Below are 13,357 nucleotides of genomic sequence, written 5' to 3'. Positions count from 1 at the left end.
CCAAACTCTTTTTCATCTTGCAAAACTAAAACTCATTTTTAACAACTCCCCATTCCCTCTTCCTCCTAGCCTAACTCCTGGCAGCCACTATTCTACTTTCTGTCTCCATGATTTTACCTACTCACATGCCTTATATAAGTGGAATCTTGCAGTATTTGTCTTTTTGTGACTGGTTTGTTTGACTTAGCATAACGTCCTCAAGGTTCATTCATGTTGTAGCATGTGTCAGAATTTCCCTCCTTCTTAAGGTTGAATAATATTTCATTGTATGTATATACATTTTTTTAATCCATCTATTCATCCATGGACACTAGTGTTGCTTCTCCTTGGCTATTGTGAATAAGGGTGGATATGACCATGAGTATACCAGGGGCCTTTTAAAACCCCTTATAGGGAGGCATGTCTAACCAAGTGGGACCATGGTCTTCAGAAATTCTACTTTTAGAAGTTTATCCTAAGGACATACTGATGGATATAGGCAGAGATTTAAAGTATAGTTTTTTTTGTTTGTTTGTTTTTGTTTTTGTTTTTTTTAGACAGTCTCGCTCTGTCGCCCAGTCTAGCGTGCAGTGGCACAATCTTGGCTCACTGCAACCTCTGCCTCCCAGGTTCAAGCCATTCTTGTGCCTCAGCCTCCCAAGTAGGTGGGATTACGGACATGTGCCATCACACCTGGCTAATTTTTGTATTTTCAGTAGAGACAGGGTTTCACCATGTTGGCCAGGCTGGTCTTAAACTCCTGACCTCAGGTGATCTGTCTGCCTCAGCCTCCCAAAGTGCTGAAACTACTAGTTTTGTTTTTAAATAAGAAAAGGTATTAAAAGTCTATTAAGAGGTATTATGCTCTCTCCCTGGGTGATGGGATCATTGGTACTCCAAACCTCAGTGTCATGCAGTATGCCTATGTAACAAACCTGCACACATACCCCCACATCTAAAATAAAAGTTGAAATTATTTTAAAAATCTACTGGCTGTTCATAATAGGGCAGTACTTACATTAATACCATGTCCGTAGAATAGAATACTATGCAACCAGTAAAGATTTAGGCATGAATTCATTCAGAGAGAGATTTTTAAGTGGAAAAAGCATAGGTTACTCAAGGGAGTTAAGATTATTTATTGTAGTTGGTGAAATCATAGAGTTTTTAAATAAATGGTTTAGCTTAAAAGTGTTTTTTCTAATCTTTAATGATAATGTATTGCTTTTTAATTAAATTTGGGGGGAAGGAGCATGCATTCTTTTTTTTTTTTTTGAGACGGAGTCTCGCTCTCTTGCCCAGGCTGGAGTGCAGTGGCCGGATCTCAGCTCACTGCAAGCTCCGCCTCCCGGGTTCACGCCATTCTCCTGCCTCAGCCTCCCGAGTAGCTGGGACTACAGGCGCCCGCCACCTCGCCTGGCTAATTTTTTTTTTTTGTATTTTTTAATAGAGATGGGGTTTTACCGTGTTAGCCAGGATGGTCTCGATCTCCTGACCTTGTGATCCGCCCGTCTCAGCCTCCCAAACTGCTGGAATTACAGGCTTGAGCCACCGCGCCCGGCCAGGAGCATGTGTTCTATAGTCATTTAGTTTTGAGCCTTTGCTTCATGGCCTTGGCATGGCATTGGTCTCAGGGCCTCAGTTCTTTCATCCACAACATGTAACAATACCTATACTTCCTACCTTGTGCAAAAATTATTGAATATCTATTCTGGACTTCAGATAAAAAAAATTGGTAGATCTGTGTTAAGTCCAGGGGGATGGTCAGCACAAACCAATCATTGCTGCACTGAGTGCTAGACATGTGTCAGCGCACCGTGAGGATACAAACAGAGGCAGCATTTAGCTCAGGAGTGAGGTGGGGTAGAGAGCAAGCAAGGATTCCAGGAGAAAAAGGCTGAGCTTAAGAGTAAGGTGGAGCAAAGAAGAGGGATTGGGGATTCTCCAGGCAGAGGATGCCGCAGGAGTGGGCACCGCAGGCTGGGTGGAGACTTGAAGAGAATTTGGCATTGTAGCATGCCAAGTCCAGTGTAGGCTGTGGCTGTTTTGGAAGTGCAGGGAATAGTGCTTCTACTAGCCATTTAGAGAATTCAGGTCGACACCTGCTGGCTTTGGAGAAGATTAAGTTTTGAATGCCCTAGGGACCATGACCACTGGCCGTTGGCTGCGTGAGCCTTAAGCTCAGTGCCTGACTCGTGCATTGGAAGTCAGGCTTGCCGGGTGAGTGAGAATTCTCCCAGCTGAGCCAATAGACCATAAGGCTGATAGACTTGAAATGTAGCTGGAAGAAATAAGGTGGGAATTTTGATTACTTGGTAATCAAAGGGTACTAGGTACACCTTCTTTAAGACTTAACAAACTAATGCTCAGTTTTCTTTTGCTCCATGTGTGCCTGAGCAGGCTGTAAGAGATGTGTGTCTCTGCTTAGTCAGCTTCTTGAAATCAGCTTTCATGGAATTTTAACTTCCTGGCTTCCAAGCAAACTTGCAAAATGTAGAATGCTGGCGAGCATGGCTCACTGTTGTTCTTGGAGCTATTTGTTTTTTAAATTGAGTTAAAAAAATTAAGCGTGAGTGCCAAGAGAAAACAACTGGCCCCATTCTTCCCCGGCCTCTGTGTGGGTGGGTTTCTGAATTCCTCTTTGTTTCCTCTCTGGCAGTGCATTAAAGGAGTTTGAGCAGGTGCCGGGACACTTGACTGATGAGCTCCACCTGTTCTCCCTTGAGGACCTGGTCAGGATCAAGAAAGGGCTGCTGGCACCCTTACTCAAGGACATTCTGAAAGCTTCCCTTGCACACGTGGCCGGCTGCGAGGTGAGGGTGCACCCGGAGCAGATGTGTTCCCGACGCACGGGGCATGTGCTGGGTGTTCCGCACTTCATTTCACTCTCACAAACCCTGAGGGAAGTGCCAGTGACCTAGTTAGAGATGAGAAAACTGAGGTCAGAGCCGTGAAGTAGCAGCTGAGATCGCCCTGCTGGTAAGTGGCAGAGCCGGGATGCAAGCCTGGACCAAGGGTTCCAGGACTTCATCTGGGTGCCCAGTTCTACTCAGGGCCCACTCTGCCCTGAAGCACCAAATACAGTCATGTGGAACCAGGATTCAATGGAACGGGAAGCTCTGTGTCTCCAAGGATTGAAGAACTGTAGGGCAGCAATGAGAAATGAAATTAGATCATTGCAGAGTGCATGTTTACAATTAGGCCCTTACCCTGGTACTTTAAAACTGCTTTGATGTGGAATTGGATGAACATGTATTTTTTTCTTTTTTTTTTTTTGATTCTGATCCATTCGTTGCTGCAAAACACAACATCCTTTTCTTTCTAGAGGCTGGCATCATAGACATTCAAACACTAATGTTTATAAAGTTCTGTAATAGTGAAAACTCAGCTTCTCTATCAAGAGAAGGTTGTAACTTTTTGATGTCTTCTTTTACAGCTGTGTCAAGGAAAGGGCTTTATTTGTGAATTTTGCCAGAATACGACTGTCATCTTCCCATTTCAGACAGCAACATGTAGAAGATGTTCAGGTATCTTAATAACTTAATAGCATAAGCTTAATAATAGCTTAACTAATTAACTAAACTAAGTTTAGTAACTTAAGCACAAAGTTAACTTAAGCTGAATAATAGCTTAATAATTCAAGCACAGTTATTTAAAGTACAGTCATGCTGGTGTGTGCTTGTGTGTTGGATTGGAGATAATGAAGTTTTGGGCACAGAAGGAGGAGTATTTGGGTGGGGCAGAGATAAAGGATGATGTCTTCTAGTGCAGGGTTTGGATAGAGGAGATGGTCCCTTTGTTGCCTATGCCCACTTCTCTGTCTTGTCATTGGATCAGTCATGCCCAGTGGTGACGTCTCTGACTGCTTTTGCACCACAGAGGCAGAGCTGAGTAGCTATTGTAGGGACCACATGGCCCACAAGGTCTAAAACATTTGCTATCTGGCTCTTTACAGAAAAGGTTGCCGACCTTTCTACGGTATTAGTGCCCGGGAGAATCCCGTGTTCTGTAAACTCTGTTTCATGGGAGAGATCCTGGTAATGCACTCTACCTTCACCCTTGATAGGGGCACATCCTCCTCTCAGGCCACTCCAGTGTTGTCTCCCCAACCCTTTAGGCAGTGTTGCAGGACTGGCTCCCCAGCAAGGAGACTCTGGGGCAGAGATTTGCCAGAAAAAGTTTCATGTTCCTCAACTTAATACCTGTGGCGGTGTGCAGGCAGCAAGACTGGGAGAAGGAGAAGTTGAACAGTGGTGGGGTTGCAGTGGAGCCCTCAGCTTATCTCACGGGCAGCTCTGGAGTTTGGTGGCCTTTCAGCATTGTTCCAAACTGGGGACAAATTGGGGCCAGCCTTCTCACTACATAGTGATCAGTCACTGAATGCAGGCTGGTGCCAGGCACGGGGCATGAGCTTGGACAAAGCAGCTTTCTCGATGTAGGGCCATTTCTAGAGAAACAATGTGGCTTGCCAACAGTTATCAGCCACCAGCTGTCTTGGCAATTGGGGAAACGCCTGCCTCGGTGCTTGGGCAGATCCAGAGGGCGCTGTGGCGTCCATTATGTCAGGCTCTCTGAGCCTCCTGTTCATGACCGGTTGGAAGAGTCCAACAGGTCTGCTGAAACGTGACCTGCTGAAATGTGAGTTTCAGCCTGGCTGGTTTCTTTTTAGAGACTCTGGGTTCTGGATTCAGACCCCCTCCCTCCCTAGGATGGAGATGAATGTCTGCAGAAATGTGAGAAAACAAGGTAGCCTGTTTGCTGACGGCTGTCTTCCTTGCTTGCAGCGTGCAGGGCTTGCTTTCACAAACAGTGCTTCCAGTCCTCCAAGTGCCCCCGGTGTGCGAGGATCACAGCTAGGAGAAAACTTCTGGAAAGCGTGGCCTCTGCAGCAACATGATGCCCCTGAGTATTGTGAAAAAGACTGTTCAGCATGCCTTATGATAACATCGATTTGTGTCCATTATTGGTGACATTGTTTTAGATATCTGGTATTGTATATTAAGGAAAAAGATGGTCTATATTCTCTTTATTGCATATACTTAATGTTTCAAAAGAATGCAGAGTCTGTGATTAAGCACAGGGTTGATAGTGGTTTTGTTTACAAATGTTCTGTTTTGGCTGCTATTGGTTTTTTAAAGAGGTTTTTTATACTTTTGTATTTGAATAGTGATGTTTAACTGATGTTGAGCCTGTGTGTGTGTGTGTGTGTGTGTGTGTGTGTACATATGTGAATTGTAACTGACAAGATGAATTACGCAATTTCTCTCCCTCTAATGCTTGTTTGATGAAACTGCTTGGTTCTTTCAGTGAACAAGAATATGACCCCAAATCTGTTTGTCCTGGCTTTTATTTCTTCAAGAAACAGACTTCCACTTAAATGCCATTTTGTGATTGTGTCAATCATACACATTTTATTTACTCCAGAGTTTCAATAGAGAGTACACATTTCTTCTGCAGCTTTATTTCATGATGAGTTTGAGTTGCTTAGCAGGGCGTGTAGATCCAGTTGAAGTGCAGTTTGAAGCAGCTGCCTCTAGATGGCATTCTTTCAGGTGGCACAAATCAAACCTGTATTTGTCGTCTCTGTTCCACACGCTGTAATGTCAAGGGACGCAGGAGTAGAACTCCATCCCTGCCCTTGAGGATCTTGCTTTATAGATGTAAAACTGAACATACGGTATTTGCAGATTTAAACAAATTGGGGGAAATAATGAACAGTGTAATTCTAGTAATAACATTAAAATCATAGACATCGACTAATAAGGTTAAATGAATCACAAAACCTTTATGAATTTCTTTTTCCTAGTAGTTCTTATATGTTTTCCTGAAACATGTGAGCCTATTCTTTTTTCTTCTTTCTACTTTCTATATACTTTCTCCTACTTGAGACAGGGGCCTTGAGGCTGGGTCCCTTCATGGTATATCTTTAGACTGAACGGTTTTCAGCCTAGGGCTTGGATGTTATATTCCCTGGGATTCGCATGCCCTGACTAAACCTACCTTGATTTTCTCAGACAGCACAGGCAGGCAATAAAGCATCACAGATTGTCCCCTAACTCCATCCAGCCGTGTGTATGTGTGTGTGTTATTCAATGGGACAGTATTGAGCACATGAAAGAAAGGAATGACTTCTGTCAGTCTCTTTTCATTCAGTCTTCTCATTCTGTCAGTGTTTTCTCATCCGTGATGCCTCTGCCAGAACTGTGCTCACATTCATCATTTAAGCCAGATCTTTTTTTAACTATTATAGAAGGTAGGCACGGCCGGGCGCGGTGGCTCAAGCCTGTAATCCCAGCACTTTGGGAGGCCGAGACGGGCGGATCACAAGGTCAGGAGATCAAGACCATCCTGGCTAACACGGTGAAATCCCGTCTCTACTAAAAATACAAAAAAATTAGCCGGGCGGGGTAGTGGGCGCCTGTAGTCCCAGCTACCCGGGAGGCTGAGGCGGGAGAATGGCGGGAACCCAGGAGGCGGAGCTTGCAGTGAGCCGAGATCGCGCCACTGCGCTCCAGCCTGGGCGACAGAGCAAAGACTCCGTCTCAAAAAAAAAAAAGAAGGTAGGCACATAGAATAAATAAAACTAGATTTCAAACAATGTTTCATTCTTGCCCATTGCTCATATTCCCTGTTAGCAATCAAGGGTAAGAGGAGTGGTATGTTCACATTCCTTTCTGAGGTAAATGTCTGTATCTCCATTTACAGGCATGGAAACTGAGGCCTAGAGAAGAGAAATAACTTGCCTACGTTCCCACAGGAAGTGCATGATGGAGCTGGGATTGGCATTCAAGTCCACCTGCCTCCAAAGCCCATGCTTAGCCCCTGCTTCTTTTGTGGCGTCTTTTCGAGACAAAGGAGTAAAAACAACCTTAACTGGTATGTGTTGCTCGAACCTGCGGAACTGGCATTGGGCGGAGCTTTTCTCACCTCAGTGTTGATGTAAGGCAGCCGCTGTGGCCCGAGCCTTGCTTGAAGGGCTCTGTGCTCGGGGTTTGTGTGTTTGTAAGGCACGATGAGCCTGTGTGTGTTACGTATCTTTGGTATTAAGGAAGAGTGCACAGCAGTCGCTAGGAAGTGATGCTTTTGATTTTTTATTTTGAGGAAGAATGAGGTCATTTAAATCACTGCAATGTGGGATTTGTCTGAGACTTTGTTCCTCTCCAATGTGGTACCAGAGGCTTCTTCCCAGGACGACACCTGTTATGGAAGTGATCTTCAGCCCACATGGAGCACCCCGTAGGGAAGTGATGAGTCGTGGCATAGATAGCTGTTTAATGGGTCTTCCTGATCGTGAGGGTTTTCTGTTCCATTCTTCCTTGGCTGCTGGAAAGAAGACAAATGCCTGGTCAGACCATTACCCGCTGTGAAGCATCCGTTGCAGTGCTGTGAAGGTCAGCGATTCATTTTCTGCCTCTACACTCTTCACATGGGCAATTCCAGTAGTGTGTCATTTACAGTCATGATTCTCAGCTGCAGAGAGGAAGTTACACCATCTCGAGGCAGAGGCTATAGGATGCGGAGGGGCGAGCCATCCCAAAGACGTCTGGTGTGTTGACCTGGGTGAGAATTCTTGGCCACAACTTCAGATTAGATCCCAAATATGCCACTTTCTACCTACCTATGGTGACTCTGGGTGCTCTAGTTTGGTTTGTTTGACTCCTGCAAACCTCATGCTGAAATTTGGTCCCCAGCGTTGAAGGTGGGTCTAATAAGAGGTGTTTGGGTCGTGTGCGGGCGGATCCCTCATGAATAGCTTGGTGGTGTCTTTGTGGTAATGAGTGAGTTCTCACTCTTAGTTCCCATGAGAGTTGGTTGTTATGAAGAGCCTGGCACCTCCCTGCCCTCTCTTTGCCTCCTCTCTTTCCTTACAGTCTCTGCACACGCAGGCTCCTCTTCCCCTCAGCCACAAGTCCTCTCCAGAGGCAGATATGGGTGCCATGCTTGTACAGCCTGCAGAACCATGAGCCAAATTAACCTCTTTTCTTTATAAAGCACCCAGCCTCAGGTATTCCTTTACGGCAACACAAATAGACTCAGACACCGGAGAAGCCATTTAAACTATCTAAGCCTCTGTTTGTAAAATGAGGGATATGACTCTCTGCAGTTGAGATGAGGATTAGAAATGAAAATGAAGCACCCACTAAAAGGCCTGGTACAAGCAAGGGCAAATGGTAATAATGAGGTCTAGACAGATTACAAACCGAGTCATACCCCTTCTTTTCTGTATCTCAGGGTCAGTTACTCCCTGGGTCTCAGTTTATACTCTGTAATACAAGGATTAGAACAATAGCTACTGCTGTGGGTTGAATTGTGTCCTGTGAAAGAATACGTTAAAGGCCTAACTCCAGATGTCTGTGCTGTGTCCTGTTGGGACGAGGGTCTTTGCAGATGTGGTTAAGTTAGGATGAGGACATAGTGCATTAGGATGAGTTTGGATCTAGTGACTGGTGTCCTTATAAGAAAAGGGAAATTGAGAGAAGAGAGAAGATGGAGGGAAGAACAAAAGCAGAGGTTGGGGTGATGCATCTACAAGCCAAGGAGCACCAAGGATTGCTGGTGGCCACCAGAAGCCGGAGATAGGCAGGGGGCAGATTCTTCCTCAGAGCCTTCAAAAAAAAAAAAACCCAACGTGGCTGACCCCTTGATTTCAAACTTCTGGCACTGAGAATTATGAGAGAATAAATTCCTGGTTTTTTTTTTTTTTTTTTTGAGGTGGAGTCTTGCTCTGTCACCCAGTCTGGAGTGCAGTGGTACGATCTCGGCTCACTGCAACCTTTGCCACCTGGGTTCAAGTGATTCTCCTGTCTCAGCCTCCTGGGTAGCTGGAATTGCAGGCGCACGCCACCACACCTGAATAATTTTTGTATTTTTAGTAGAGACGGGTTTTCACCATGTTGGCCAGGCTGGTCTCAAACTCCTGACCTCAGGTGATCTGCCTGCCCCGGCTTCTGAAAGTGCTGGGATTACAGGCCTGAGCCACTGCACTTGGCTCTGTTGTTTTAAACCACCCAGAGTGTGGTCATTTGTCTGAGACTTCAGAATTCAAACTGCTGGAAGGAGCATGGTAGACATGTTGGGAAGGGGTTTGACACTGAGTTTCTGCTCCCAGGTCTGAGCCTGCATGGCTGGCTTAGCCACTGTCAAACGCCACCTCCAGGAAGCCTTCCTGAGCTAATCCCCAAAGGAGGGTGAAGTGTGTCATTTGTCAACCTCCTTTACAAGCGTGCTTCCTTAAAACAAGCATTTAAGGATCTCTGTCTTTAAATAATTTCTCAACTGGTATGGGAAGGAAAACCGTAGTTCCCCTTTTTCACTTCACTAGAAACTAAAACAATACTTTTATGAGTAATGCTGAGGTAGCAGGCTGCAGGCACAATTGGGAAGCTTCAGCACAAACATGAGAAAATGAGAACCTCTGCATCCTTGCACGTCTGGGCAGCTCTCCAAGCCAAGAGGACTAAGGATTGAAGAGCTTAACCACATAGGTTAAGCAAATTGTGTATTTTTCCTTGCACTTTTTTTTTTTTTTTTTTTTTTTTTTTTGAGACAGGGTCTCGCTCTGTCTCTCCGGCTGGAGTGCAGTTGGCGTGATCTTGGCTCACTGCAACCTCTGCCAGCCAGTTCAAACGATTTTCCAGCCTCAGCTTCCCTAGTAGCTGGGATCACAGGCATGTGGCACCACACCCAGCTAATTTTTTTCTGTTTTTGGTAGAGATGGAGTTTCGCCATGTTGGCCAGGCTGGTCTCAATCTCCTGACCTCAAGTGATCTGCCCGCCTCGGCCTCCCAAAGTGCTTGGATTACAGGCATGAGCCACTGCGCCCAGCCCTTCCTTGCACATTTTCTGGTCTCTACCAGTGCTTCCAGCCTTCTGTCTCCCCAGAGCTGCCCCCTCTTTTCTTGTCTTGCCATGTTCCTGACTCCATGTCCTTGTTCTTGCATCCCTTGCCTGGGATCAGGACTGCCCCTTCATCCTGAGAAAGAGGCCCTGCTCTGGCCTTCCTCAGGCCACGTACATCCCCACTGGTGAGGAGACAAAGGGTAAGGGCACCCAAAGCCCCCAGCCCTCCTGTTAGATCATGTACCTGGAGCCCCAGACAGAATCCCCTGCCCTGTCCTCTCAAATCCACTTTTAGGGCTGCTCAGGTCTTTCCCCTGGTCCAGCCTCCAGAAAGTGAACTGCGCTGCTAAGACCAAGAGGCAGCTGCTTGTGGGACAGAGCCAAAGTGGGAAGAGACAGGGGCAGGGATTGGCCCGATGCTAGCTATACCTGAGCCACCATGCTCCAGAGCAGAGCACTGAGGAGTCAAAGATTTCAAAACTCAAACCTGCTTTCTCGGGTCCTGATGAAGGCATATTCACCATGGCAGGAGGATAAAACATATTTCAGATTTTAAATACTTGGATACATGGCACGTGGACCTGTATGTGTACTCTTGCATAGGCTCTGCAGATGGGAGTGGTGGGCCCCTCCCCTTTCCATCTCCCTCCCGATCTTGCTCATCCTTCAGGGTACTGCACATGCACACACACGCTCCCTTCGCCTTAAACTCTGATATCTGCATTTACCTCATTATTCCACTGGGAACAGCTCTCAGAACTTTTGGCAACCTTTGATCCTTTCTATCTGCCCTTGAAAGTCTCTTGGAGACTATGAGAGAGACTTGATTCTCCCTTTGCTCCTGCAGCCCCCGAAGGTCCACGTTCCTGAGGGTCCTACCCAGCTCCCTGTGATTGTTTGAAATAGAACTACTCAGGAGTGTGGCTCCTGCATTGGACTTCGCACAAGCAAGAGTAAACCTTTATTGTGTTCAGTTCCTGAGATTCTGTGGGCCTGGCTCCTGCAGTGTGACCTAACCTACTCTGGCTAATATAAGATGTCCTGATGCCTGTTGTCCAGGGGATGAGTGCTGAGGAAACAGGCTTGTCACTGTCCTAGTCTGTTTGGGCTGCTACAATAAAATACCTTACACTAGGTGGGTAATAAAGAACAGAAACTTACTGCTCACAGTTCTGGAAGCCAGGAAGTCCAAGATCAAGACAACAGCAGATGTGATGTCTATTGAGGGACTACTTCCTGGTTCATAGATGGCACCATCTCACTGTAACCTTACATGGTAGAAAGGAGAGGGAGCAGGCCAGGCGTGATGGCTCATGCTGGTAATCCCAGCACTTTGGGAGACCGAGGCAGGCAGATCACGAGGTCAGGAGATCGAGACCATCCTGGCCCACATGGTGAAACCCTGTCTCTACTAAAAATACAAAAATTTGCTAGGCATGGTGGTGTGCGCCTGTAGTCCTAGCTACTCGGGGGGCTGAGGCAGAAAAATCTCTTGAACCGGGGAGTCGGTGGTTGCGGTGAGCCAAGATCACGCCACTGCATTCCAGCCTGGCAACAGAGCGAGACTTGGTTCCTGCCCCTCTCTCCGTCTCCCCCAAAAAAAGAGAGAAAGGAGAAAGAGAACTTCCTGGGGTCTCTTTTTATAAGGGCATTAATTCCCTTTATGATGGTCCCACCATCATGAACTAATCGCCACCTAAAGACCCCACCTCCTAATACTGTCACAATTGGGGGTTAGGTCTTCAACACATGACTTTTGAGGAGATATAAATACTCAGTCCATAATGGTCATGCAGACATCAAAAACTATTCTACTCCTCTGAGTTATCCATATTATCTAGTATTCTTTATATTAAAAAATAAAGGAATATGCAGAGAGAAAAAAATTCTTTAATGTCACATTCCTTTCCAGTCCTACCTCTATGAACTTTTTCACAGCAACATTTTTGAAAGAACAGTTTTTAATGTTTGCCATCGCTTCCACACCTCTTTCTTCCTTTGCCTACAACAATAGCACTTCCCTCTCAACCATTCTCCCCAAACTGTCAAGGTCACTAACAATATCTAAATGCAGTAGTCACTGTATTGTCTTCATCTACCTCTCTACCACAGTTGCTTGCGTTCTTCTTAACAAAAGAGAAGAATATTTTATAATAAAATATAGCTAAAAAGCTAGACTATAATGAATTTTATCATATTGTAGTGGTGATTATCTCTGTATAGTGGGATTAGAATAATTTTCAAAAATTTTCTTTGTAAATGTTACCCTATAGACTAGATATCATTTTAAATAAATGATAAATCAGATGATACTAATGATAAATTACGGATGATAAATCAGATCAGTACTATACAATTTTTAAGAGTGATGGTTACATTTCTGCTGTCCATGCCCACAGTGGAGAAATCAGATTAGCTGTTGGGGACCACCTGAAACTTCATCTTCATAGAGTCTGATGATGGAGTTGCTGCCTGGTACCCAAAGCTCCTGGTTTTCCTGGTTACTTAGTAAATTACTGAAGATCATGTGAACAAAAAAGAACAGGGCCAGCTGTCAGATGGACCAGATGGATGGATGCAACCATTCACCTTCCTCCTGGAAGCTTTGGAACCCTGGAAACATCGTGACATTTGTGATTTGTCTCCTTCCTCTGCAGACAGTGGCCTCTTTTCTTGGTCTCCTTTGTGGGTTTTCCTCTTCTTTCTCTGTCCATCTCTAAATAAAGACAGAGATTCCAGGGCTCAGTTTTACCATCTCTTTTCTTCTCTTGGGATGGTCTTACCTAGTGAAATAGCTTTGAATGACTTCTAAGTTTGTAGCTTCAGCCCAGAGGCATGTACTCAGCAGCCCACTGATAGCTATGTTTGTATTAATATTTCTTTACAGGCTTTTCCATCTCAGAAAATGTCACCACCATAGACCCAGTCACTTAAGAAAACACCTAGGAGTCATCCTCTCCCTTTCCCTCACTCCCCAGATCCAGTCCATCAATAACTTCTGTCAGTTCTACCTACAAAACATGTCTTAGTTGATGGCTCACCACAGCCACTGACATTATTACAGTCCAAACCACCATCTCTCCTGAACTTCTGTTAGGTTGAACTACGTAGCATTGCTGCTATTTTATAATTGTTGAGCTACCAAATGGCAATTTCATGTGTGGTTCAGCCTAATTAAAAGCCTCCTATCTCCTCTTTCCACACTTGCCCCTCTATAGTCCATTCTCCACAGAACACCAGAATGTTTATAAAGCGTAAATCAGATCATCTATCTCCCGGATTAAACCCTCTGAAGACTTGATTTAAAATTAAGTTGACTGGGTGCTGGCTCATGCCTGTAATCCTAGCACTTTGGGGAGGCCGATGCAGGAGGATCACTTGAGCCCAGGAGTTTGTGACCAGCCTGTGCAACATAGCGAGACCCTGTCCCTTAAAAAAAAAAAAAAAAAAAAAGTTAGCTGGGCACAATGGTGTGTGCTAGTGGTCCCAGCTACCCAGGAGGCTGAGGTGGGAGGATTGGTTGAGCCCAGGAGTTTGA

General features: G+C 45.4%; 1 protein-coding gene across 20 annotated transcripts in view; it reads left to right on the top strand.

Annotated features, from left to right (window-relative positions):
* RUBCNL (rubicon like autophagy enhancer) overlaps window positions 1–12,747 on the top strand; it is a 52,198-nt gene extending 39,451 nt beyond the window's left edge. For 9 of the 20 annotated variants that reach the window (XM_021929420.2, XM_009191901.4, XM_021929419.2 and 6 more), the window contains 3 exons: window positions 2,639–2,792; window positions 3,416–3,506; window positions 4,764–5,308. In XM_021929420.2, coding sequence (XP_021785112.1) covers window positions 2,639–2,792; window positions 3,416–3,506; window positions 4,764–4,876 — 358 coding nt within the window. In that variant the 3' untranslated portion in view covers window positions 4,877–5,308. Of the gene's footprint in view, window positions 1–2,638; window positions 2,793–3,415; window positions 3,507–4,763; window positions 5,309–6,684; window positions 8,603–10,666; window positions 10,954–12,218 lie in introns of those variants that run through there. The other 11 variants (XR_004178598.1, XR_002518207.2, XR_004178599.1 and 8 more) reach the window with 11 other exon arrangements.
* The last annotated feature ends 610 nt before the right edge of the window (window positions 12,748–13,357 follow it).

The sequence above is a fragment of the Papio anubis genome, chromosome 15 (assembly GCF_008728515.1).
Source record: "Papio anubis isolate 15944 chromosome 15, Panubis1.0, whole genome shotgun sequence".
Lineage (NCBI taxonomy): Eukaryota > Metazoa > Chordata > Mammalia > Primates > Cercopithecidae > Papio > Papio anubis.
The sequence above is the reverse complement of the archived record's forward strand: the minus strand, read 5'-3'. Positions and strand labels throughout refer to the sequence as shown.